At 33.5% G+C, this 27,858-nt stretch overlaps 1 protein-coding gene across 1 annotated transcript; it reads left to right on the forward strand.

Annotated features, from left to right (window-relative positions):
• Positions 1–26,694, forward strand: LOC134725410 (meiosis expressed gene 1 protein homolog). The gene is made up of 3 exons (XM_063589217.1): positions 1–131; positions 7,240–7,379; positions 26,106–26,694. The coding sequence occupies exons 2-3, from the start codon at positions 7,248–7,250 to the stop codon at positions 26,232–26,234; spliced, it is 261 nt and encodes an 86-aa protein (XP_063445287.1). The 5' UTR covers positions 1–131; positions 7,240–7,247; the 3' UTR covers positions 26,235–26,694.
• The last annotated feature ends 1,164 nt before the right edge of the window (positions 26,695–27,858 follow it).

The raw sequence follows: 27,858 nt of genomic DNA on the forward strand, positions 1-27,858 counted from the left end.
CACAGTAAGGGTTATATTTGTTTATTGTTAACTAGCAACAGCGAACCTGACTTTGTGTTTTATATTTTATAACAAATTGTTGAAACTAACATTTAACCTAGCTGTCCGAAACTCTCTTTACAGTACCTTGAGTAAGTGTCCCATAAACATCACACAATTATAACAAGTCGACATGTTCTACTACACACGTGGATACCATGTATTCATAATTTATGACTTTCCTTAGACCGAATAATCTGCAGCGGTCTCTTCGTGTTTATTTTTTTTATACACTTATAATTTCTATTGATAAATTGGATTTTTCGTCCCCCCAATAATTAAAAAGAAAAGAGTAAAAATGAGGAAAATAAAATACGGGAAGGTTGAAAATATATGGACAAAGCAGACAGAAAAAAATCTGTTTTTATAGAAAGAAATTTGTTATAAATATCAATTAAGATTCAATGAAAAAATACTCTGTTATGAAACTCATTGTTTCTCAGTAAAGTTCATGTGGGCCTTTTGGCTAAAATGACTGCATTTTCACCTCAAAATTTACTCAGAGTACAGACAAACCTGCATGGTATCCACAGGCACTTGTCTCAAAAAAATAATTTCCTATATACCTTAATATAACACAAGGTACTTAACTAAATTTTTGAATAATGACACCCAGTCCCAAATTCCCGTTTTTTTTTTTATTTCTCGGTTGTCAAACCTACTAAACATGCTTAAACTTAATATATATTTTTTGGTAGTGATTTCCTACTTGAGAATCTACAGAAAGCTAAAATAAACTGTTCTTCTGTTAAATCTGTAACTATTTCTAAGTGTACAGCTCTGGTGCTAGCGCACGTAAAAAGAGTGACTACACCAGTAACAGTGAAAGGAGGCGCTTCGCGCAGTCTGTCTTTAATATGGTAAAGGTGGTGCTTCTGGGGTACGGTAATGTTGTCCTGTAACTTTTTTACATGTGACGCATTTACGCAAAATAGTTTTCACGTTTTGACAGATTTGCGGTATCCAGTAAGATTGTCTCAATAATGTTATTGTGCCGTTAACTCCTGAATAAAAGCTTCGCTTATGTGCATCTTGTATTATCAAATTTGTGAGTTTGTCATGTGCTGGTAAAAGTATTGGATATTTCGCCATATCGCTAATCGGTGCATTGTGTATTCTTCCCGCACAACGAACTAATTTGTCCTCGTCCAAATATAATTTAAGTTGTTTGAACAGAGAATATTTTGACTTTCCAGTTCTTTCTAAATCGTCGTAAATATCCAAGTATCTGTTTTGTTGAATATCTTTTATCCACATTAATGCTGATCTGTCTATTTCATTCATGGTCAATTGACTAGTAGTCCTTTGTCTTGTCCTACAATTTTCAATAAATCTGATGACGTAGGCAGTAACAAGTAGCAACTTATTGTAAGTGTCAAACCTTGAAATGTCTACTATTCCAGAAATATGGGCAATGTTAATAGAATTCCTGTCTGTGTTATCCTCGGTAGTTTGTGTATTTTCTGTGTCTTCTAAATTTGTAAGAATTATTGTTTCATTGCCATTCCACTTAGGCCACAAGTTTTCTTCGTTAATCCAGAAGGTCGCTGTTTATCAAAGTCTACTCCACGCGATAAAAGGTCAGCTGGATTTGAGTTCGTTGGGCAATATTTCCATTGGTACATGTATTTCTCTGTAACTTTCTTGATCTCTTGTACTCTGTTTCTTGTGAAGACGTTAAGTGGTTTTGTTGTGTTCATCCACTGCAAGACAATTTGACTGTCAGTCCATAAAAATGCAGTAGAAAAATCTATATTTTTTCCTATATAATCCAATAATCTTGCGCCAATTACTGCTCCCATTAACTCTAGAATTAGGTATTGTTATCTGTTTTAACGGAGTAACTCTGTTTTTTGCCATAACAAGCGAACTTTGTTTTTCTGTCACAATATATGCGCATGCTCTGTAAGCATGGCAAGCTTTAGCACTTGCAACAGTAAATATATGTAGGGTTGAGTTCGAAATATCTTCCTCTCCTTGAAGGTACATGCGGGGTATTTCAGTTTCTAGCGCCTTTTCTGTATTTTGAGCGATTTCTGTCCATTGTTTTGTAAAGCCTGACGATAACGACTGGTCCCAATCTAGTCCATTCTTTCATACCTCCTGTAAAAACATTTTATTTCTCACTGTGATTGGGCTTAAAATTCCAAACAGGTTGTATATTCTAGATGTCTGTTTTAGTACATCTCGTTTTGTAACAGCTTTGTTTTTATTACCAAGTGTATCCTTTTTAGCAAATGTAATTGTGTCTTTCTCAGCATTCCATTTTAAACCAAGTACCTTGATAATTTTGTCATTGTCCACAACACTGTCTTTTCTTGCAAATTCCTGCAACATCTCACTTCTTGAAGCCCATGATCTAAGATTAAGGATGTACACCTCTGAGGAGCCAAAAATTTCTGGAATTAAACTTTTTTTCTTGACCTGATTTTTGTGTTTGAAAATGCCCAATTTTTATGATTTTCCCATTTTTCATTGATTTTTACCTATTTTTGGGCTATTATCATGAAGAAATTACAGTTCCACAATTAAACTTTTGTTCTTACTTTCTATAAAGATGAAGTGGACCAATCTGAATAAATTTTACTTACAAAAACTATAGGTAGGTGTTAATTTAAGAAAGTTTTATCATATTTTGACGCTTTTTTGTGTAAAATTTACCATGCTGTCAATTTTGTATTTTTGTGATTTTTCTCAGTTTTAAGAACAAAACGCATATTGATTCAACTTTTTTTGTTTTAAATGATTGAAAAAATACATATCTAAGAAATTTGATAAGACCAAAATGATATGGGATGTACATGATTCTTGTAAAATCATTTTTTGTATCCCTCACCCATTTTCTCAAAATTTTGGCTAAAAATACTGACTTGATTGGTCGTAAAATAATAAAACTGGATTACTCAAAAACCATTCATTGTAAATACACAATTTTTCCACCGATTAATGTTTGATTATAATATTTTTAAAATTCATTGATATTTTCCACTTCTATCGCATGTTTTGGAAATAATTCAAGAACGAGATTTCAACGAGACTGAACGAGACTGAAAAGTCAGAAGAATACATCCTTAAATCCTACTTTGGCAAATAATGGTCGAGTCTGGTTGTAGTAATTTATTAAATCGTTTTCTTCCGAAAAAATCTGGAAATAATGTTGTTGACGTACAGGTCATTTGTTAACCTCTCTGTCCAGGTGCACACGTTGTCTTTCAAATGTTTTAGCAAAACAACATTCAAAATAAAAGGAGAGCATGTTGCACCAAAAAGAACGGATTTGAAACGGTAAGTTACTAACTGTCCTGTTGGGTCTGTTGGGTTGCTGTACCAATAAAATCTTGTAACGTCACTGTCCTTTTCTTCTAGTCCATGTACATGTAGTCCCACATTAAGAAACGCTTTCTCAATGTCTGTTGTTACTGCATATTTATGTAGACGAAATCTGAGAAGTATTGCAGCTATGTCGTTCAGATTTGGTTGAATATTTAGTAAACAATCATTCAGTGAAGGGATATCAGGTGTTTCATGGCAACTGCAGTCGTACACTATTCTTATTGGGGTAGTCATGGTAGTTGCAGAATCCTTTTTCACCAGGTGGTGTCGAATATAATGTACTTTTCTGTCTTGTGGAATTTTGTCGTCAACCTTTTCTATAAACCCTCTTCTCTGTTGTTCTGCGATGATTTCTCCATATTTTGGTAACATGTTTGGATCTTTTCTTAATCTATTAACAACGTTTACTGTCCGTCGATATGCAATATGTCTATTCAATGGTAGTGTTGGGTGGTCCTCTTTCCATGGAAGTTTTGCAAAGTAGCGGTTGTCATGGTAACGGATCGAATTTTTTTCATACACGTCCTGGAATTCCTAATTAAACTTAAAATCCGCATCCATATTCTCGGTCCCAGTTGTTTCTATCTTCCAGAACTTTTCTAGATCAAACTCTTCTCGTTTGGTTGAAACAATTACATTCATCATTGATCCGGCTGTGTTCACTGAGTGGGTTCCTTTCAGAGGTCCTGAGAGTAGATATCCTAGTTTGGACCTTACTGCTGTAGGTACAAAATGTACCTCGCCTATGATGTTCTCATCCTCAACTATGTTCCAATATTGATCAGCTCAAATAAGTTATCCTATTTCAAATGATGCATCTTTATTTACGGCGTGAGCTAATCTTAAATGTTGTAAATACGGCATAGTATTGGCAGTATGAATGTAAGTCGTCAATGGTGCGGCTATTTTTGGAACAATTAAAACATCTACTGAAATATGGTCTCCCTAAATAGTTTGTTACTTAACTGTTGCTGTATCTAGTTGTTGTACTCTGCTGTTCTTGTCAGTGTCTCCAAATCCCAATAATGCTATTGCCTCTCTTCCTGTTGGTCTAATATCTAATGTATCTGCTACTTGCCTTGTTATAAATGACCTTTGGGTGCCTTCTTCAAAAAGTATATTGGTGTCAATTGTTTGTCCTCTGTAGCTTAGCGGTGCAATTGCGGTCTTTAACAAGACATTTGGGCGATCACGGTCTAGAGATGAATATAAAACTGTTGTCTCAACTTCCTCCGCGTTGTGTGTTTGTACTGTACATGTACTACTTGTACTTGCAGTTTCCTTATCGTGGTCTTTGTTGCATAGGCTTGTGTGGTGACGTCTTTTATATCTCTTGCAGTTTGATTTTGATTTACAATCTGCTACACTGCGTCACCCTAAACAATTAAAGCACAGTCTTTCCTTTTTTACAATTGTCATGCGGTCGTTTGGATCAGTATATTTAGTACATTCTGATGAATAGTGGGGTTCCTTGCAGTATGCACAGCTTATGGTATGAGATTTCTGTGTTGAATTAGTTGAATTGTTTTTTGGCCAGATTTTACGTGATTTTGTATTTGTATAGAACGTAGCGGTAGCGCTCCGACTTTCACCTGTTTCTGTATTTTTACCAGACTCTAAAATGGCCAGCTCCTTAAAGATAGATCTTCTAAGATCCCCGAGAAACCAATCCGATGAACCATCATGGCATGCTCATGTGTTAGGTTATTGCGTATTTCACTGGGCATTTTGTTGAGTATGACTGGACAGTGGTACTAATAACGAGCCATATGAATCTTGAGCTTGTCCGAGTGATTCAAGACCCCTTATGTATGTCTCTGTTCTGTCATAGTAACTTCTAAGTCATGTAAGTTGTGAAAGTGTATTCTTTGATGTCGGTATGTCTAGTAATGCTTGCATGTACGACTGAATTATCTTATGCTTTTGTCCGAATCTTTCATGTATGAGGTCAGTAGCTTTGTCAGTGTAGTTTGTGTGCGTAAGAGCAAATCCAGCAATGGTGTATGACGCTTCTCCTTCTAGTAAAGATTTTAGGTAGTTGAACTTTGAACGTCGGTTAGAGTGTTGTTGTTGTGAATTGCGGAATCAAAAGAATCCCAAAAGGATTGCCATTCAAGTACGTTTCCGTCAAATGTAGGTAAATTCAATTTCGGTAGTTTATGAAAATTGCTGCTATTGACGCTTGAATTTGAACGTAACGACGTGAAATTGAGGCCAGTATTTCGTGAGTCATCTCTTATGTTATATATGGGGCCAACATTTTGCATGGGTTGCAGTGTCTCATTGTGCGGCGAAAAACTTCTAGCGGCTGCATTTAAATTTGATGTTTGAGCTTGAATAAATTTACGAATTTTGCGTATTGTCGTCTCTAAATTAAATTTATACTCATCTGTGTCAAGTATCTCTTGCTCTATATCCTCCTCTTGTACACTATCTAAAATGTTCTTATCCAAATCCTTCAGAATATCTTGCTTTTCCTTTAATGCATCCAGAATTGTTTCCAGCTCTTATGAGCATGTTCTGTCAAAATGTTTTTAGTTATCTGGCTCCTGTTTCATAAAACAATCGTTAGTGTACGTTTGATCGTTAACCAAATTTTCTTTGAGGCACAACCAATGTCACACCTTTAGAGGACAAAGGGTTTTTAGGGAAAGGATTGAAATCATGAACAATTTAAATGACACTTATATCATATCTCGCTACAGTCTTGGTAGACAGGGTATACTTGACTTTTATAACAACGCCTCGAAAGGGCAACTTTTGAGAAGTTTGGAAAACCTCCTTTCTGCCAAGTATTGACAACTACATGTATATTAAAGTGGTTTTACTAAAAACTGCATGTAATTACAAAGACGTCTAAACTGTATGAATTTGTATTGATGACTAAAGGTACAATATTAACGTCATAAGAACACGATGTTCGATATACAATAAAGCCATGTTACGTTAACAACTTTATGTATTATGCAAAGGGGGCTTTGTGTTCCATAATCATGGAATAGGTTTGTAAGACAAAAAATGTAAGACCAGTAGAGGATGCATACACTTTTGTTGACAGTGATTTTTGTAAGATAAACTTTCGTGCCTTGCCTTAAATGTGTAAGGCATATATATATATGTCAATCACACAGACTTTTCAGGTAAAGTCATTGAGAATTTGCGTGGCATGTACTTATAATTTATATGTATAACAATTTATTTCAAATTTTTATTTCTGGACCCAAACCATTTTTTTGTGATATACATGTATATATGAACATAACATGGACAAATAACATTTTATCATGTTTATACCAAATTAAATGTTTACTGATATGCTACTTAAAGGTGTCTTCTGTCAAAAAGATATGAAAAGGATATTTTGATATATATATATTTATGAACATGATGAATAAAGACTTGTCAGTTATTTTGATTCTTGTAGTTGACCTTCTTAATAACAGAATCAAATGCGTGTAATGTACAATGTACACCTATACTTTTATTCCTTACATACCACAACAGACAAAACATTTACATTAAATTATCCTTTGAACGATAAAATTTCCTGTATGCAACAGCAGACATGGCAGAGGGTGGTACTCACTCCTTTTAAAATGGTTACAATAATTATAGAAAATAGCTTTTGCAAATGTTATTATTAATATGAAAATGATATGGTACGATAGCCAAATGAACAATTACCGATCCTAACCCTAGAGACAAGAACTTTAAAGAAAGCCATACATGTAGTTTAAATTTAGTGGACAAGTTAAAGTCTGTGTTTTTGTTTCTTTTATAACTAAAATTTACCATGTTTACAGCTACCTAAAGTTTATTTTAATTATTTTAAATACATGTTTAAAACTAGAAATTGGTATTTTGTAGGTGTTGGTATGGCTGCTATTGCAGAACCAAAGACAATGACTCGTGCAAAACAGTGGTCAGATGAAGTGGAAGAAGCATATCGATTTCAGCTTGCTGGATACAGAGATGCCATAGAATATCAGATAATACAGAAAAAAGATGTATGAGTAATATTTAGAAATGTCAATGAGTACACAAATACTCCAATATGAAGCTCGGTAGTACAGTTAAGGGTACTATTTGTACAAGTAATTTTTATTTACTTGAAGAAGAAAAAAAAAATACACATAAGTAAATTATAATGTTTGAATAATCTCCCCTTAATTTTCTCAAAAAATCACTTGTACATGTATGAGTAAATTTTTCTTACAATCCCACAAAAATTCTCAAGTTTTGAAATGTAATATCATGCCTTTAATGATTTTTCCCAGGCTAGCTCATAATTTTTTATTAGAGTCCGGGATCTCCATGGATGAAAATTGAACGATGGAGGAACTTTCACTACCACAAACTGTATCTACGCCGTAATTGCTATGGGGTTAAAAATCAGGTGGAGCTTATTTTTCACGGACACTGTCAAATTCAGAAGTCATGAACCCATTACCGGTATGGCTGGTTTTCAGCAACGACAAAACGAGTCGTACTGTTTATGTAAAAGGTTAAAAAGATTTGTAAAGCAAACGTTGTCAATTGAAAAGGTTTTTAATGACTTTATCTAGCAAACCGATGCTATGCAACATAGACTCTACTGACCAGTGCTCGATAATTTAACACTGGTTTTTACTGTTTAACGAAATAATCGTGCTAACTGATTCATGACCTTTTGTTTGATCATAGTTGACCTTATTTGAAATAAAAGGACCTGATTGGTTGTTTAATTCCTATCATGATGTCACCTTGGGGCATGCTTGATTTACATACTAAAAATATGCCAAATTTGAAGACAAATTGACCAGTTCTCGGTAATGCATTAAAAACCTCAGAATAAAAATAAAATAAAAACTATGATGTCTATTTGATAAAATGGACATTTTTCTGATAATTGACATTTAAATTTTACTGAAATGGTAAATTATTCATAGAAATTCAGAGATTCTAAAATTTATCAAAATGCCTATTGTTTGGAAAATGAAAACTCTGCAAAAAAAATGTTCATAGGTCATTATTTCTTAGATTGAACACAAACATTTCAAGTACCATGGCTCATCAGTGACAAATGAAACACCCAAACCGGAATATACATTTGTTGTACATGAAAAGACAAGCAAGTTTGCCCAAAATATATTGTTTTAAAACATAAAAATGGCGGTGGTCAAATGAAAATATGTAGGGGCTCTAGGGGGACAAAAACTGATGTTACAAATGCCTTGAATTGAATATAACTGTAGGAATCACATCATTTGAATTATTAATGAATTTGCAATCGATCCATGTTATTTTTAATTACTAAAAATTTTGTTAAAGTTTTTTTTGAAACTTGATTCCAAGAGCGATCTTTTCAACTTCGATTCACTTCTGTCGATTCATCGTCTGCTATTAATTTCCCGTTAAGTTGAGATCATGCGAAATGTATATTTCCTGTAGAACTCCTATTCAGGTATAAATACAAAAAAAAATTTGAATAAAAAATGTTGTATTTTCATTACAAAAAAATCATTTCTGTATCACATTATCAAGCACTGATCGTTATCGAGCACTGGTCAGGGGGGTCTACATCTTTCGAGTCTGAATATAAAACGGGAAACGCAGATGTATCAATTTGATTATAAACTACGAAATGAATTCGGAATTACGATACGATATTTCTTTATAGGAAATATTATAAGTTTTTACTCTTTAACTTTTAAAGTAATTCTATATTATCGTTACAATAAACAGTACTCAAGTTATTTGCGTTAAAATAATAATAACTGTTTTATGTCTTATTTTGTACTTCTTAAAAAGGGGGATGCTGATTGCGTAAGTCAAAATAAAAGCATGTGTTCACCTTGTTTAACTTTGTAACTGGATTATTAATTTATTTATTTAATCTGAATTATCATAAGCATTTGCGGAAACTTGGTTAAATAATTCGACAAATGAATCGTCTATCTTCAGATAATATTCTCCTGTTTGGTTTTTTGATCTACCTGTACAAGCTCAGGTACAAGTGATTAGCGATCTTAATCCAGATATCCCTCAGGCGTTAGAACTGTATAGGATAATACTAATAAAAAAGCCTGAGGATTATGCAATTACATGCATTTGATTATAATTGCTAAAAAAATGGCGTCGGGATACAAAAACGATTATAGTTTTGAACAATGGCGGAAGACAATTGAACGATGGCGCAAAACATTTGAACGATGGCGGGGCGCCATCATGAAACAGGTCATGGAGATCCCTGAGAGTTCAATGTTTCAACTCATTATTTCCACAAAGAAACTGTTTGCGCAAAGATCTTAAGTATTTGCGCAAGGCCTTCAAAAATTCCTCCTTAGGGAGCTAAATGAGCATTGTTCTGAAGATAACAGACAAATGTGATTTTCATTGTCCATGAAATTCCACTTAAATGATTAGTAAAAACATCTGCAAAGGGCAGATAATTTAAATTTCTATTAGAGCAAAGAAATCCTAAGAATTCAAGAAAAGAAGATAAGATGACTTTTTAGCTCACCTGACCCGAACATGACTGTTCCTTATGAGGTGCTGGCCAAGTGTTGTTACTTTATAGCCGATTCATCATCCAAAATGGCAGCCAGCAGGGGACTTAGTTTAACATAGGACCCTATGGGAAATGCATACGAATGACTTCTTTTAGAGAACCATTAAATGTAATGAAACCAAACATAGCATGAATTTTCCTTAGTAGGTGCTGACCAATTGTTGTTACTTTGTAGCCGATCCATCATCCAAGATGGCTGTCAGCGGGGACTTAGTTTAACATAGGACCCTATGGGAAATGCATACAAATGACTTCTTTTAGAGAACCACTGAATGGAATGGATCCAAACATAGCATGACTGTTCCTTATGAGGTGCTGACCAAGTGTTGTTACTTTGTAGCCGATTCATCATCCAAAATGGCAGCCAGCAGGGGACTTAGTTTAACATAGGACCCTATGGGAAATGCATACGAATGACTTCTTTTAGAGAACCACTGAATGTAATGAAACCAAACATAGCATGAATTTTCCTTAGTAGGTGCTGACCAATTGTTGTTACTTTGTAGCCATTCATCATCCAAGATGGCCATGGCCGTCAGCAGGGACTTAGTTTAACATAGGACCCTATGGGAAATGCATACAAATGACTTCTTTTAGAGAACCACTGAATGGAATGGACCCAAACATAGCATGAATGTTCCTTATGAGGTGCTAACCAAGTGTTGTTACTTTGTAGCTGATCCATCATCCAAGATGGCCGCCAGCAGGGGACTAAGTTTAACATAGGACCCTATGGGAAATGCATACAAATGACTTCTTTTAGAGAACCACTGAATAGAATGAAACCAAACATAGCATGAATGTTCCTTATGAGTTGCTGACCAAGTGTTGTTACTTTGTAGCCAATCCATCATCCAAGATGGCCACCAGCAGGGGACTTAGTTATTAACATAGGACCTATGGAAAATGCATACAAATGACTTCTTTTAGAGTACCACTGAATGGAATGAAACCAAACATAACATGACTGATCCTAATAAAGTGCTGACCAAGTGTTGTTACTTTGTAGCCGATTCATCATCCAAAATGGCAGCCAGCAGGGGACTTAGTTTAACATAGGACCCTACGGGAAATGCATACGAATGACTTCTTTTAGAGAACCACTAAATGTAATGAAACCAAACATAGCATGAATTTTCCTAAGTAGGTGCTGACCAAGTGTTGTTAATTTGTAGCCGATCCATCATCCAAGATGGCCGCCAGCAGGGGATTAAGTTTAAAATAGGACCCTTTGGGAAATGCATACAAATGACTTCTTTTAGAGAACCACTGAATAGAATGGATCCAAACATAGCATGAATGTTCCTTATGAGGTGCTGACCAAGTGTTGTTACTTTGTAGCCGATCCATCATCCAAGATGGCGGCCAGAGGGGGACTTAGTTAATAACATAGGACCCTATGGAAAATGCATACAAATGACTTCTTTTAGAGTACCACTGAATGGAATGGATCCAAACATAGCATGAATGTTCCTTATGAGGTGCTGACCAAGTGCTGTTACTTTGTAGCCGATCCATCATCCAAGATGGCGGCCAGAGGGGGACTTAGTTAATAACATAGGACCCTATGGAAAATGCATACAAATGACTTCTTTTAGAGTACCACTGAATGGAATGGATCCAAACATAGCATGAATGTTCCTTATGAGGTGCTGACCAAGTGTTGTTACTTTGTAGCTGATCCATCATCCAAAATGGCAGCCAGCAGGGGACTTAGTTTAACATAGGACCCTATGGGAAATGCATACAAATGACTTCTTTTAGAGAACCACTGAATGTAATGAAACCAAACATAGCATGTACATGTATGTACCTTGTGTTATGAGGTGCTGACCAAGTGTTGTTACTTTGTTGCTGATCCATCATCCAAAACATCCGCTAGTGGGGGACTTAGTTTAACATAGGACCCTATAGGAAATAGATATACACAAGTCTTCTTCTAGAGAACCACTGAATTGAATTAAACCAAACATAGCATGAATGTTCCTTTCCTTAGGAGGTGCTGGCCAAGTGTTGTTACTTTGTAGCCATTTTTTTTCTTTTTTTATATGATTTCAAAACCAAAGTAGAGTCAGGTGAGCGATACTGGCTCTTGAGAGCCTCTAGTTTACTTATACAAGTAAAATAAATTGCTTTGCAGCCTGATAAGACCGCAGATGTTAAACCCTGAACAGTTGGGTCAAATTAGGACACAATATTCAAGCTAGATACTGTCTGAATTTGGATTGTGATCACATTTTTTACACAGTATAGTTTTCTGACACAAAAAAAAATGTCAAGATCTTACAAGTCTGTGCAATTATTGCACAATACTGTGCAATTAAAGATTCTTCTTGAAAATTTGAAAAATTTTGAAAAAAAAATTTGAACCCTTTTGAAAAAATTATAACCCCCCACCCTTGGAGCAATTACCCCCACACAAAATCCCAGCCTTTCCTTTGTAGTATGAAACATTTTCAGAGAGATCCATACTCTTGAACACAAGCTATTGTCTTGAAACTAGAAATAATGCTTGATTTTGATCCTTTTTTTGGCCCCTAATTTATGCATGAATGGGCAATTACCCCCAAACTCAATTCCAGCCATCCTTTTGCGATATGGAACCTTGTGGTACAATGCTAGGGAGATCCACAAACTTACAGTTACACACAAGTTATTGTCCAGAAACTACAAAAATGCTTGTTTTGGCCCTTTTTTGGTCCTTAATTCCTTAACTATTGGCACCATAAGTTAACCCTCCAAAATGAATCCCAACCTTCTACTTGTGGTATTTAACATTGTGGTACAATTTCTGAGCAATTGAAATACTTATACACCAGTAATTAACCTGAAAGTAGAAAAATGCTTATTTTGGCCACTTTTGGGTCCCTAATTCCAAACGGTTGGGACCCTCATCCCCAATCAATCCCAACCTTCCTTTTCTGGTATTGAACTGTCTTCTTAAATTTCATAGAGATCCATTGACTTAAACTAAAGTTATTGTTCAGACACCAAATTTGTCTTTGGACGACCAGATGATGCCAGATGATGACGATATCATACCATTATACCATTAAAGTTTTGGGTTGGTATACAAATCTGAATGTCTAAGGGACATTACTTTTTTTTGTCGAGCCTGCAACTTCTGTTGCAGAAAGCTCAACATAAGGATAGTGATCTGGCGGCTATGGCTACGGCGGCGTTAGCTAGCTTCTTAGAAGCTTTATATTTTAAAAGGTGAAAGACCTGGATCCTTCATACTTTGTGTATAGATGCCTCATGTTACAAACTTTCCGTCAGTCACATGTCAAATGTCCTTGACCTCATTTTTATGGTTCAGTGATCACTTGAAAAAAAGTTCAGATTTTTTGTAATGATAAATTCTCTCTTATTATATTTAAGTAATAAGATAACTATATTTGGTATGTACTTACCTTGCAAGGTCCTAGCCCTCTTGCCCATCAGACAGATATCGATTTCACTTCACCTCAACCTCATTTCATGGATCAATGAACAAGGTTAAGTTTTGGTGGTCAAGTCCTTATCTCAGATAATATAAGCAATAGATCTTATATATTTGGTGTATGGAAGGACTAAGGTGTACATGTCCAACTGGCAGGTGTCATATGACCTTGACCTCATTTTCATAGTTCAGTTGTTATAGTTAAGTTTTTGTGTTTTGGTCTGTTTTTCTCATACTTTATGCAATAGGTCTACTATATTTGTTGTATGGAATGATTGTAAGGTGTACATGTCTAGCAGGCAGATGTCATTTGACCTTGACCTCATTTTCATGGTAATCAGTGGTCAAAGTTAAGTTTTTGAGTTTTGTCTTTTTATTTAATACAGTATTCCATAGGTCAACTATATTTGGTGTATGGAAATATTTAATGATCTATTTGTCAGATGCGTAGGTTTTATTTGACATTGACCTCATTTTCACAGTTCATTGCTCAGTATTAAGTTTTTATGTTTTGTCAGTTTTTCTTAAACTATAAGCAATAGGTCAACTATATTTGTTGTATGGAAGGATTGTTAGCTGTACATGTCTGCCTGGCATTGTTCTTCTGACCTTGACCTCATTTTCATGGTTCATTGGTCAATGTTTAGTTATCTTGGTTAATGTTAAGTTTATGTGACAGTTGTAATCAAGCTTTATATTTAGGATTTTCAACATAACTAGAACACACCCGCGAAATCGCGGGAATGTACAGCTTGTGGACTGTTGTAAGATGATTTTTTGTAAAAGATAGTTTTAAGGGAAATTTCATAAAAGGTATCAAAAGCCTTCTCCCTTGTTCAATAGTCCGATATTTGTTTCCTATCTGTTTAAATTCAAATATTTTCGTGTGTCTGGCCTCAGACCCCAATTATTATTCTCCTTTGCTACAATACTGCTTTTGGTAAAAGTCAAATAAAATTAACAATTTGCACCGTTTCAAACATGAAATAAATTTAACTGCTTATATATAGACCATTATTAGTCTAATAAAATATGCTTCAAGGACAATCCGTCAGTGTTTTTTTTTCATTTGAGAGCCTCATTAAAATGTCAATGGTAGGATATGAATCATGTATAAATGACTAAGGCTAATTTGAGGGGTGGTCGGAGGGGTCCAGATCCCAAAATCCCGCAGTTTTATAACCATGAAATCCAGAGATGCAGAATTAAAAGAAATGCATATCACGAAATCACGAAATCGAAAAATAAATTCCTGAATCCAGTAAGAATCAATCCCCAAATCCCGAACTTAAAAACACACCATCCCGACGCCCCGAAAAATGCTCGCCTACTGTTAATCTCTACCTTACTTTCATTTTTGCCAAATCACTATTTTCCCTTGCAACAATAAATTTTTATGCCCCAATTATGGGCATTATGTTTTCAGGCTAGTCTGTTTTTCCGTTTGCTCGTTCGTCCGTCCGTCCATGTCTGTCCCGCTTCAGGTTAAAGTATTGGTCGAGGTAGTTTTAGATGAAGTTAAGCATGTTTTACTTATTTTAATATATATATGCAAGTGTTACGACCCCTTAAGTAGTAAACATTTTAAAGAAAACAGTAGACAGAATCAGGGCCGACATTCTATACTAACATAGAAAGTCCCTGACAGAAGACAGATAGTCTCTATATTTTAAAGTAGTATAATCGTAGTTTACATGTAGATAAACACGAAAAATAATTGTCTTCTCTAAGGAGGTATAATAGTTGTGGTTCTTGCGATCTAAACACCGTGATATGAAACGCAAAAAATAATTGTCCTCTCTAAGGAGGTATAATAGTTGTGATTCTTGCGATCTTAACACCATGATATGGAGAACGCTCTGAATGGCTTATTTTTTTTCTCCATTTTCATTATCCATCATACGATTGGCTGTACTTGTGTAATATATTTTACTTATTTTAATATATATATGACGCCCGTCAAGCAAAAACAACCCTTATCGCATTTGACGTTGTATCGGTAGTCAACGCTAGAATGTAACGTACAACAAACCGATAAATTGCACGTTGACCTTGAGATATTTTATCTAAACATACCGTTATCCATGCGAATTGAAAAGTGTATTCTTATAGTACATTACTTCTGCAAAATAATGCTGTATTTACGATTCACATTTAAAAATTCTATTAAAACTTTTCAAATGCTAGTTTTGACATACAATGTATATGCTTATTGTCTTTAGAGGAATGATTTATAAACAATATAAAAAAATCCCACACATCACCAAGTCTCATTATAACATAATACCAAGATATGTAATGATGCGACACAATACACGTATTAATATTTTACTATACATAAACAATAACAATGTTGTGTAAAAAACAAACTTAAATATTTTCCGCAGCTACATTTCTTTTATACTTTTGGTACGGCAAGTTATTGAACGAAGAACCCAAAACAATAATTTAATATTTGGCGCAACATTATGCATGCCAAACATTTTTGCCAAATGCGGAAAATTTTGCATAGTTAATCACACGAGAGCAATTTGCTTTAAAGAAATCAACGGACAAGTGCGACAGAGAAGAAATTATGTCTGAAAGTGCTCGTCTTTTATTTTGCCACGCTTAATAGATCCGCAATATTTACTACTGTACATAAAACAATAAATCAATTTGTTCAAATGAAAACATTCTACGAGAATTTTATCAGAAAATATATAAAAAGTTTGCAATGTGTTTAAAACTTTAAGTATGAAACAAATATCAGTTCATTATTATATCACTCACTTTAACAAAAAAATGGGGGTATACTGTTTACCTCTGTCTGTACGTTCGTCCATCCATCCGTCAGTGCGTCCGTTCGTCCCATGACTATTTTCTAGGGGTTAGAATTTACTCGGCACATACGACACAAAAACTATAATAAACCTACAATTCGGTTCTTTGGTCAGGTTGTTGTCTTTTTGACAGATTCTGCATTTCCTTTCTCAATTTTATTCAGGGTACTAGTATCTCTATTTTTGTTTTAGATTTTCTAAAAGTAAACAAAATAAATGTGTTCTGCTTCCATTCGAATTTTTTTTTATTCTTAAATGGTCTGTGTGGTAGGCCATGAAGAAACAATACAATAAAGAAAGGAAGAAAAAGCATCAGTAATCATTAGAAAATAAAAGATTCTAGAGGCTTGAGCTTCGAAAAATGTATACTATTTAGTGGTCCCAGTTCATTTTCTGTTGAATTAATTTTCTTAGATTATGAATAAAATGAGATACGGGATCTTTTTGGACTTAAATAGAGTAGTTAACTTTGTTGACATAAATATGCAACTCTAGTACAAAAGGTTATACACCGACGTGCAGACAATTTTTAAATTGATGTTTATAATTCAATGATCAGAAGTCACTGACTGCATCACCCATCGTGTAAATCTCTAAATTCACGGATAGATAAGGTTAACAATCCGATAAAAAAAACTTTCAATGGTATTTTTTAACGCCATGTAAAATCAGAAACAAAAACAAAAGCAATTTAGCAATGTTGCGTTAATTTTTTTTAAAATGATGCTGGATATAATTAAATGATCATTAAATATGTGGTAAGGACTAATTGATGCAGCACAAGTTGAAACAATCATACAATTAGATCACATCAAATAATCTTGTTCTCTATATTTTTTTAAACTTGAAATGTCATACTTTTTGTGTTGAAAAAGAATCTATTTTACTTTTGCATTATATTGACTTCGAATCAAATTTCTCTGATATCTAGGATTTTTTTTTTATAGTATTACATAAAAGTAGTCGATATTTATGACGAACACGGACAGATTTAGATTTTGAACTCGATATATATATTTCTAATGTAACAGTTAATATTTGATAGAGTTTCAAAGGTTTTTTTCTCTCTCGTTTAAATCACTTAGTTTAACGTGCATTTCAGTTTGTTTTGTTAACATTTATATGCGTATATATTTATTGCAAGAAATATATCTGAGACGGATGAAATTGCACACGCAGCTGCAGCTTTCGTTTAACAATATCATTGAAGATAATACATGTAGAAATATCTTTAACATTTGAATAGAGATTGTCGTTGTCTTATTATATGCATCAACCAATTTGAACAGGATGAATTATAAGGCGCATACTTTCTAAGCATAAACTATCCAAATAAGGCAAAGATATGTTTTTATTGGGTAAATTAAAAAGAGAAGGCGTAGATAAATCCCGTTTTAGAGAGCGAAAGCACGTCAAAAGTAATAAAAAATACCAAGAAAATATCAAAATTTCAAATCAAATCAAAAAAACCGAAAAATACATTTTTATTTGAGGGAATAAATATGGTACAATATTTTGAAAAATTATGATGGTCTGCATGCTTTACAACACACAGTACCTCATAACAGACATATGACCCTGAACCTCAGATTGTGTTATCTTCTTGTGAATCAGGTCAAAGTACGGTCTTCAACACGGAGCCTTTATAGACTAGATCTGTTCACTCAACAGAATGGACACATGTCTGGTCGCCTTGTTGTCCGCACATAATATTTGCATCTATGTATGCTGACCCGATATAAAAAATATGAATTATTTTTAAAAGCTGATTACAGCTGATTTAATTGAGTGTTTAGGCAGAGGTAATATATTTGGTTAGTTAAGGTATAATACCATCCTTTCGATGTAGCCTAGTCATACAGACAGATAAATTGGTTATCTGTCTGGTGAGTCTACTTCTAAAGGAGGGTAGTTTTCATGACCTTTTAATGACTTCACGGTTCAGCTAGCAAGCAAGCTAATCAAAGATAATTACCTTTGTCTTCACACTCAATATAATCGGCTATAAATTAATACCAGTATTATACGCCCTATTGACAAAATATATTCAACTCTTTTGGATTAAATGTTCAAAACACTGACCTTCCACATCAAATTCCCACAATGAACCCCTTTAATCTATGTTTTGATTTCGATTTTTATTGTCAATTTAATTTTGAATGGCCAAACTGTTTTTACTGGCAATATGAATTGATTCAATCTGAACCTGAGAAAGATCGAATAAGAGTAAACATGACTCAAGTTGATCCTTAATATCAAATAAATACCAACAAACACCATGCGTGCAATCATAAATCATAAACAGAAAACTCAGATGACCATGTCTTAAAATCAAACGAGTGAAACGAAAAATAACACAGAAATTCGAAAATTGAGCAACACGAACCCCATGAAAAAAACCACAAATGGTGCCCTGTCAGGAACAGGAGTTCACACTTCAGTGCTTTTGTTTTACTACATTCAAGCTGGGAACAGTATCTAACATTAATATATATGTTCCTGATTTAAGATAACACTGAAAAATAATTGAAATCGCTACCAAAATAAAAAGAATTCTTTTATATTTGAAATCAATCAAAAGAAACTATTTATTTCATATCGGTTGAGAATAAGATTCCCTTATTGGATAAAAAGGGGTCACATGACATTCATTAATCTTCAGTAATAAATTCTATCGGTCATTAACAGAACAATATGGACCAGAAAACCGGTCGTTAATTAACTTTTACATGATATGGACCGGTGGGGCGTGGTTTACGTCTGATATTGATCGTTGGGGCGTGGTTTCCGTTTGATAATGACTGTTGGGGCGTGGTTTCTCTGTCTTTTATAAAACATGTTCCTGTTTTTAATATTACATCATTTAAGTTGTTGGATTGTTTATTACATTTTTTCGTTAATGGTAAAATTAAAGAGAACTTAATTAAGAATCTAAATACTGAAAAGTTGCACTAATATGAATGGCAGTATTACTACGTCTGGTCTTCACCCTTTGCTATAGAAATCGTACAACTACTCAAGTTCGCTTTAGGCGTTTTGAATTTATGAGAATTTTCAAAAACATGGTTTCTCAATGAAATAAACATAATAGTTCTTGAAAAACTGGTCATAATCGTGATACATGGACTGCCCGTAGGACAGTAGTATTGCCTGCTACAGCAATAATGACCTCGCCTTCGGCTCAGTCATTATCACTATCTAAGTCAATACCACTGTCCTGTGGGCAGTCCATATATCACGATAATGACCAGTTTTTCAAGAACTATTATATAATTTATTGTTCAGGTATTGTAGGAGAACAAAAATCGGTATATGACTGACTATCTTGCTTTGTCTGTGCTAACTGGACGATATTAGAAAAATAAACCTAGTTCAGTGGTCATATTAAACGTTTGGTAGATTGTGTCAAGCTAAAACAAATACTGTGATACTGTTTCTCATGTAGCAGAATTCTTCCGAAAACCACAATCAATAAAATAAGTCATTTAACAGTGTAAGCAAGAGAACGACGAAACTACTTAGCAATGGAGAGACAAGAAATCAATTTTATCTGTTTTGTTTAAACTTATTCTATGGTATCAGAAAGTACCATTATTTCATTGACCCTCATGATAAATCAGGAATTAATTCCGCAAAAAAAACAACAACTTAAGTTAAAAAAGAATTAGATTACTTTTCATCGTCTTTTATAATACATGTAGTTCGATATGTTGCTCGTCCTGTAGTTATTTCTGAAGCCGGATTTGCACGTGTTAGGTAGGAACATCAGTATTTAAAAAAATCGTCCATATGCTAGGAAGGAATATCAGGTTACATTTTGTCAAGCACCAGAAGAAGAGTAAACTAGTAAATTGCAGCAATCTTAAATCGACGTCAAAGAGTATGATTCTAACGTTACATTGCATTTTACGTTAGAACACATTTTCATGTGTAACCAAAATTGAAATTTCTCAACTAGTTTTTCACCGATCGTTTTCAATTTTTTTACATTGAGTTGGCATTAGTATTTTCTGTTTGATCAATAAAAATTCTGATAATTCATAATTTTTGCCAAAAGGGTTATTTTTGCTTGTCGGGCGTCATATATATATGGAACTGGTATGACCCCTTAAATAGTAAACATTTCAAAGAAAATAGTAGACAGAATACAGAGAGTCTCTATGTATTAAAGTATCATAATCGTAGTTTACATATAGATAAACGCGAAAAATAATTATTGTCCTCTATAAGGAGGTATAATAGTTGTGGTTCATGGGATATAAACCCCGTGCTATAGAGAACGCTCTGATTGGCTTATTTATTTTTCATATTTAGTTATCTATCGGTTGTATTTGTGCATCTTTCAAACTGAAAATCTAATCTATGACTAAAAGTTAGTCCAATGATGGATTCATATCCGGACTCCTTTTGGTGTCATACCACCAATTACTCCCTCAAATTTAGAACGTATGTGAATCTTATTTTTTATATATTCATTTATATAACAAGATGACTTACAACATAAATTTTTAATAAGACAGATATTATTTCACAGGTAAATACTATCCAGCTGTTTAAATTGCTTTTGTTCTAATAAATTGTTATGCTATAATTTATCTGGTTTTCATATAATCAACAACAACATCTTTGTCCCCAGACTATTTATATAGTTAAAAATATTATCATAATCAAATTCTTCCATTACTGTTAAAAGTAGTAATGCAACTATATTTCTACCTTTACATTTTAATTTATATTTGTACTAAGAACTGAAAACAACTCACTTCTACATGTATTTCACTTACCTTACTTTAATCATGATATTATTTCACAATTACGATCATTCAAATTATTTCTGGTGTTCTTTCTTATGTTTAATGGTAATTTTCTTTTGAAAGAATGATATTTACTTGATTTTTTTCAGGAATTTTAAATACGTTTTTTTTTTTACAAAATTGGTATAATTCAAATAAACTTTTTTTATTTCATAGTATTTTTAAAGGATTAGTTTTTTCTAATAACTATTCAATAAGTTAACTACCCAGATAGAATTTCACGGCAAAGGAAAAAATATCCCTGGCAGGGAAATATTTCCCTCCGGATAAAAAAATAACAACAACTACTGTGACATTTTTTCCCCCGGATCAATTTTCACCCGGATATAATTTTGCTTTACAAAAGTAGGCCTACTTGGACAAAAAATAGTGCATTTGATGTCATTGTTCACCTAAACTAACCAATAAATTTACAGAAATGAAACTTTTGTTGAAAGAGAAATATATCAAGACCATTTTGAGCTAAATTTTATCTGTCTAGGAGTTTGCATTTAAAATTGAGGATTAATACACTCCATGGTATACTAATTTAAGATTTTCAGAAAACCAGGGTTTATCTTAAGTGGTACCTCCTTTGGGAAGCTCTCTTCTTTCTTATATAATTTAGAATGTATTTTGAAAATTGGCATGCAGAAAGGTTACACCTGTACAAACTTATAAGGTAAAATATTTAGAAAGCTGTGAAAATTGCAAAATTTGGTTGAACAGATAGGGACTTTTAATTGGTGTTAGACACCTTTTTTGTCGTTTTTCTCCCAAAATAACTCAATCTGAATAATCATAAGAATGGATGACAAATGCAACTATGCATGTAACCTATAGCGCAGTGTAGATACTATTCTGTACGCTATCCGGAAGTCGCGATTTTTGAAGTGAGGATTTCAAACTGGCTAACAGATCGGTTTGTTTTCGTACCTTTTCTCATCATTTGTTTACTCCGTTATCTATAAAGTGCTTTGCACATCTTAAGTGTATGTATAGCATCATAAATATGAGTAACTGTAACAAAAACATGCAGTAGATTATAAAATATACGTCTGCATCACACCAACTTCATAGAAAAAAGTGAAATCGATTGACAATTTTGCTCTCGTAGTACAACTTTAGCAAATAATCTTATATTGCAAATATTTGCATCAGTTTACAGTTAAATATATACTGTTTCAATATTCTTACCGTATTTAAGTAGAATGTTTGTATTTCAAATAAACAATATGTTTTCCTTGAGGATCCCAAAATAACTTACTGTACGATCAGTCTAAAACTGACTGTATTCTAGAAGCGATTTCAGATTTTTTGTCTGTATGACCAGTCGTGATTTTGAAGAAAAACAACCAACGGAACTATAACGTGTAATTTCTTTCATCAGACAATACAAATATATTTCTGATGATTTTTGTAGACGGCAAAATAATTACATTTTTGTTCCGTCAATCTTATTTAGTTTAAACAGTATTTATTAATAAAAAAAATTAAGACAAATATTACAATGTTTCCTAAAATACAAATATGGGATTCAGAAACAAATTTGGAAAAACTTTTATAAATCCCTCTCCCTACATAAATCCGTCTCCCTAATAAATCCATCTCTCAGTCTTATTTAAAATCAAATGCCTAAAAGGCAATACATGATTCGTTTGTGGACTTTGTATTAATGTCTCGTTGCAGTTATTTGTTTAACTATTACATTTTTAAAGACTATTTACACCATCAGCCGTTGACCAATTGGTGATAACATACATCAAGCTTGTCTCTTTTAAAATGACAAAAATAGATAGAGAAATAAAATTGAGAATGGAAGAGAAAGCTTTGTTTAAAAACTTTAGGTATTGAGGAAAGAATTAACGAAATTATACCCCACCACTTCTATAGTCCATGTTTTTGAGGAAAAAAAACACCAAAATAACTAAATTATAGGTGCACAGGGGCATCATTTAATAACGAATATGAGGAAGTTTTATGAAAATATGTTAAGTTTTTGTAAGTTGCGTATAGTAAATGGGTACCACCCGATAAGGTAGTGGAAAAGTCCTTATCATGGAAATAGAAAACTGATTACCGGTAATTTTCGAAAAATCAAAATAAGAGGTGCACAATTGAATTAAATGATAAGGAATCTGACAAAGATTCATTAAGTTATGACAAGTTGTGGATATGAAATAGGTACGCCCAATATAAGGTTATGACAAAGTCCGTATTTTAGATATAGAAACATCAAAAATATTTTTACCCAAAATTCGAAATAGAAGGTCCATAATACATTTAAAATTGATTAAAAATGGAGCAATTTTAGAAAAGTTTAACAATTGGTTTTGGAGGTCACGGTTGGAAATACCTGATGGGTGCCCCCATATAATGCAATGTTTAAGTCCATATCTTAATATATAAAGAAACCCCATAAAAGATTTTTAATAAAATTCAAAATACATTCCATTTTTTTTTTATAAATAAGGCCGCTAAATTTCTCGTTTGAATTGTTTTACATTGTCATTTCAGGCCTTTTAATAGCTGAATTAGTGGTATTGGCTTTGCTCATTGTTGAAGGCCGTACAGTGACCTATATTTGTTAATGTCTGTGTCATTTTGGTCTCTTGTGGACGGTTGTCTCATTGGCAATCATACCACATCTTCTTTTTTTTATATTATCATTAATGATACGGAATCCGAGAAAAAATAATTAATACTTATACCAGTGACGGATTCAAGAAAATTGGAATCTGGCGGTTTGAAACTCTTTTTTAACTTTCAATGCATTTGTATGGGAACATATATTTGGAATCTTCTTTTTTCCTGGATTGGACCCCCTCTCCATTTAAAAATTTCTGGAAACCCCAATGTATATTGAGTGGTTTATGAGAAGATGTGCGTACAAAACCGGCGAAACATGTTGTACCGGTCCAACGGACGAACAGAAAGATAGACTTCATTATCACTATAAACCACCGCTTTACAAAGTGGTGTACAATTGAGTGTGAAAGAGACAGATCTACATCCAAAACGAGGTGAAGAAACTGTGATCAATTATAGGCTACAGTACGGCCTCGAATGTTTGTAAATACATGCATTTTTATATAACAATTAAATCTGTGTGTTTGTACAATTTTAAGTATAACGGAGGACATTTCTGAAACTTATATAAACAAACAAACCATCCTCTTATTTCAGCAACATTCAAACATCCTTATACTTAATGTAGTAAGTCGAGTACACCCTATCAAGCTTAAACATGTTTGATGAGTTTTCAGGATGTGAATTTATTAAAATATTTGTGTTCTTTAGAAAAATGCCATTTTATGTGTCGTAAATAACTTTGAAATCACCACTAGAATACAGTGAAATAAGGACTGATCATACAGTTTCAAAATATACAAGTGAGACTGATCGTACAGTGAGAAATTCAAACAAGTGTAATTCTCTTGTTTCTGGCTTCAAAGATCTGGCTTAAACTTTTACCACCACTTAAAATAAACTTTTATTTAGTTAATTAAGTCTGTTTTTTACGTTAATTTGTACAGTAAGGTTGCAAAAAAATGTTTTTAGGTTCACCGACTGATTTTCCTTAGTGATGCACTTGAAAATCTCTTGATTAAGGCAAAGATACGAATAATGGATGTGCTAAATTTAATTATTATACTTCACGTTAAAATGCCATATTTTGATTGGCTAATACGAGGGTGTCATTTTACTCTATCACATAGCTGAGAGGGTGACATTTTTTTTTAATGTTACCCTCTCTCCTAAACCAATCAAAAATCGACAATTTAAAGGACAATGGATTGAATTTACATCAAGTAGATGAATACAATGCTTAAGTTTTACGTTTTGGATCAAATTTTATTATTTAACTGTCAAAATTAAAAAAAAACAACATCTTGTTGTTTATTTCTAATACTCGTAACGTTGTTAAGTATACGTGACGTCATAGAAAATCCTTTTGAAATAAAATTAATCTGTAAAAGACAAAAATGGTAGGACGTTCAGTATAATAAATTAAATAATACATAGCTGAGAGGGTGATAGAGCAGATTGGTACCCCTTGAAAAAGCATTGTCAACCTTGGCTTCGCCGCGGTTGACAATGTTTTCTCGGGGTACCAATCTGCTCTATCACCCTCTCAGCTATGTGTTATTTATATATTGTAAATCATTTGTGAATATCGATGTCAGCTGAATTAATCATTACGCAATGTATATGAACATCTTACCGTTTAATATAGTATATCCAACAAATTTAAAATGTGATCCAAAAAGTTCTCGCTTCGAAAATCGCGACTTCCGGATAGCGTACAGAATAGTATCTACACTGTGTATAGGACACAGAGGCATGATGATTGATTTATTGTGGAAGGAGAAGCGACACCCAAAATGAGGTCTTCTCGTTAAATAGTATAGATATCAATGAGAAATTTCAGAATGTGCACTCTTGTTTACCTATTCAAGTAAATAAAATTCACTTGTATATATAAGTTTCCTAAAAATTAACTTTAAAGCAATAGGTCAACTATATTTGTTGTATGGAAGAATAGTTAGCTGTACATGCCCGCCTGGCATGGTTCATCTAACCTTGACCTGGTTTTCATGGTTAATTGGTCAATGTTTAGTTTCCTTGGTTAATGTTAAAGTTTATATGGCAGTTGAAATAAAGCTTTATATTTAGGACTATCAACATAATATCAAGGACTTATATCAAGTTTGATTGGTAAAGATTCAGTGTGTTAAGATCTTTAACCACATTTATTTTGTATAAGAAACCCATGTTATGAAAAAATTTGATCACAGCACTTTATTCTGTTTATTAAAATAAATAAACATAAGTCATATTTTGTGCCTCAGTGGTTTGAATAATAAAACCATTCAGTAGCGTACGAAATTATACGTCTAGTGTTTATGTTTGACATCAGGATGTGACACATTATTTACATGCCATAGACAGTTATCTCCAAAATCACAATCAAATTTATGGCTGTAGCAAGCTTGAATGTTTATGTCCAAACGGACCTCTGTGGTCGTTATAATCGAGTAGCGCACTACTGTGTGTAAATTATCACTTTTGACGAAAATACACACTTATATATTACCATTTATCAATTGTCATTTCTTTTTCAGATTGACAGATGGCCTCACAATGGATACGTTAAGAAACTTCAGAGAAAAGATGGTTGTTTTTATTACTTTGACAAAACACGAGAATGTCCAGAGAAAGATATAAACAAATGCAAATTATATGTTTATTGATGTGATATACACATATGAATAAGCAGGAAACATCTTTTGTATTAAGAGACTGCCACTATGTTCATTGGTATCTGGGAACAGTGTAAATAAGTTCCTGTTGGTACTGAGCACTTTTTTTGTTTTTTTGTTTTTACAGTTGTTTAATGTGTATGATCTGTTTTATTTATTTTGTTGCACTCATCTATATACATTTCCCCCATTTATATTATGATTACAGTCTATCATGCAGTAAATGTTTGAAAAGTGTTCTTTAATTATAATTCACTTGTCAGTTCATGTTTAATGGTGTAATACTTTAAGAAAGTTGTGTCCAATATTTTGTTCAAGATAATTCATTGATGATCATTAACAGTGTGAAAGGGGAATTGTATGGTGTATGGATGTTAAAAGTGATTGATTATAAACAGTTAAACTATATGAGAAGAATATTTTGGATTATTATTAAAAGTTCGAATATCAATATTATTTTTTATTAGCTCACCTGGGGCCACATGAGCTCTTTTCAACTTAGCGTCCAGTGGCGGATCCAGGGGGAGGGTTCCAGGGGTTGGAACGCCCCTTTTTCTTTGGACGATCAATGCATTTAAATGGGGACATATAGTTGGAAACAAACTTAAACCCAAGTCTTTATTTCTTCTATCAAAATTTATACTATGATCAATTTAAATTTCTTATGCACTCAGCGTGCACTTTTTTATTTTGCAATTTTTCTGTAACCAAACAGATTGAAATAAAAACACTTTGTCAAAGATAAGCCGTTGTTACGAAGAGAATAATTTGCTGTCTGAAGCTTTCTGATTCTTAGTTGTAGTTTGTAGCAGATTTATAGTCTGTCTTACTAGTATACCCAATAAAAATATGAAGGGATATTGAGTAAATGTACATGAGACAATATTATAGTACAGCAACCAGAGTTCATTTTTTAAAAACTTTAATGTTCCGAAAGAACACACACCTAAATTATATATCGATAGAAAGAGTAAAATGTGTACAATGACAAAAGTTTGGTCGTAAAAAACAGAGTGGTCACATTTTTGTGGAATTTGGGTCAAAGATCAGGCCTGAAAATATCATGAATTCATCCATGAGGTAAAAGACGAGAAATTTTTCTAATATGTATTCATAAGAATGCTACAAAAACGATAAAATCACAAGTATTTGCCTCAAAGGATGCCAAAAGGACAAATTTAACTACTCATATATAAAGGGTTGCTATAACAAAATGGCGTTAATCTTTAACCTTCTGAATTTTCCCCATTTATGACATAGCAAATGTAGAAAAAAAAGAGGGACGAAAGATTACGTTTGGCGCCCAACTAAAAAATCCACGATGGTTATCTGGAGTACAGCCAGGGTTTGTGTTGTTAAGAGTCATATATGAAGATATGATTTTTGTGCCATGTAGGGGAATAGTGTAGCGGGGTTGCTCCCCCTTAGTACAGGTAGAACATATATAGCCAGTCTAAATCAACTGATCTAGGGAATCGATTCTTTGGCTCAGTGGGTTAACGCCCTGACTGTCGCCCAGAATCCCGGTGGTGAGGATATGAATTTTGTAGAGTAGGTATGTGCTCTCCGGTTACGTTTGGAGTGGCCTTGACCTTTTCACATCCATTAACTTGCA

This window comes from Mytilus trossulus, chromosome 1, assembly GCF_036588685.1.
Source record: "Mytilus trossulus isolate FHL-02 chromosome 1, PNRI_Mtr1.1.1.hap1, whole genome shotgun sequence".
NCBI classification, from domain to species: Eukaryota; Metazoa; Mollusca; class Bivalvia; order Mytilida; family Mytilidae; genus Mytilus; species Mytilus trossulus.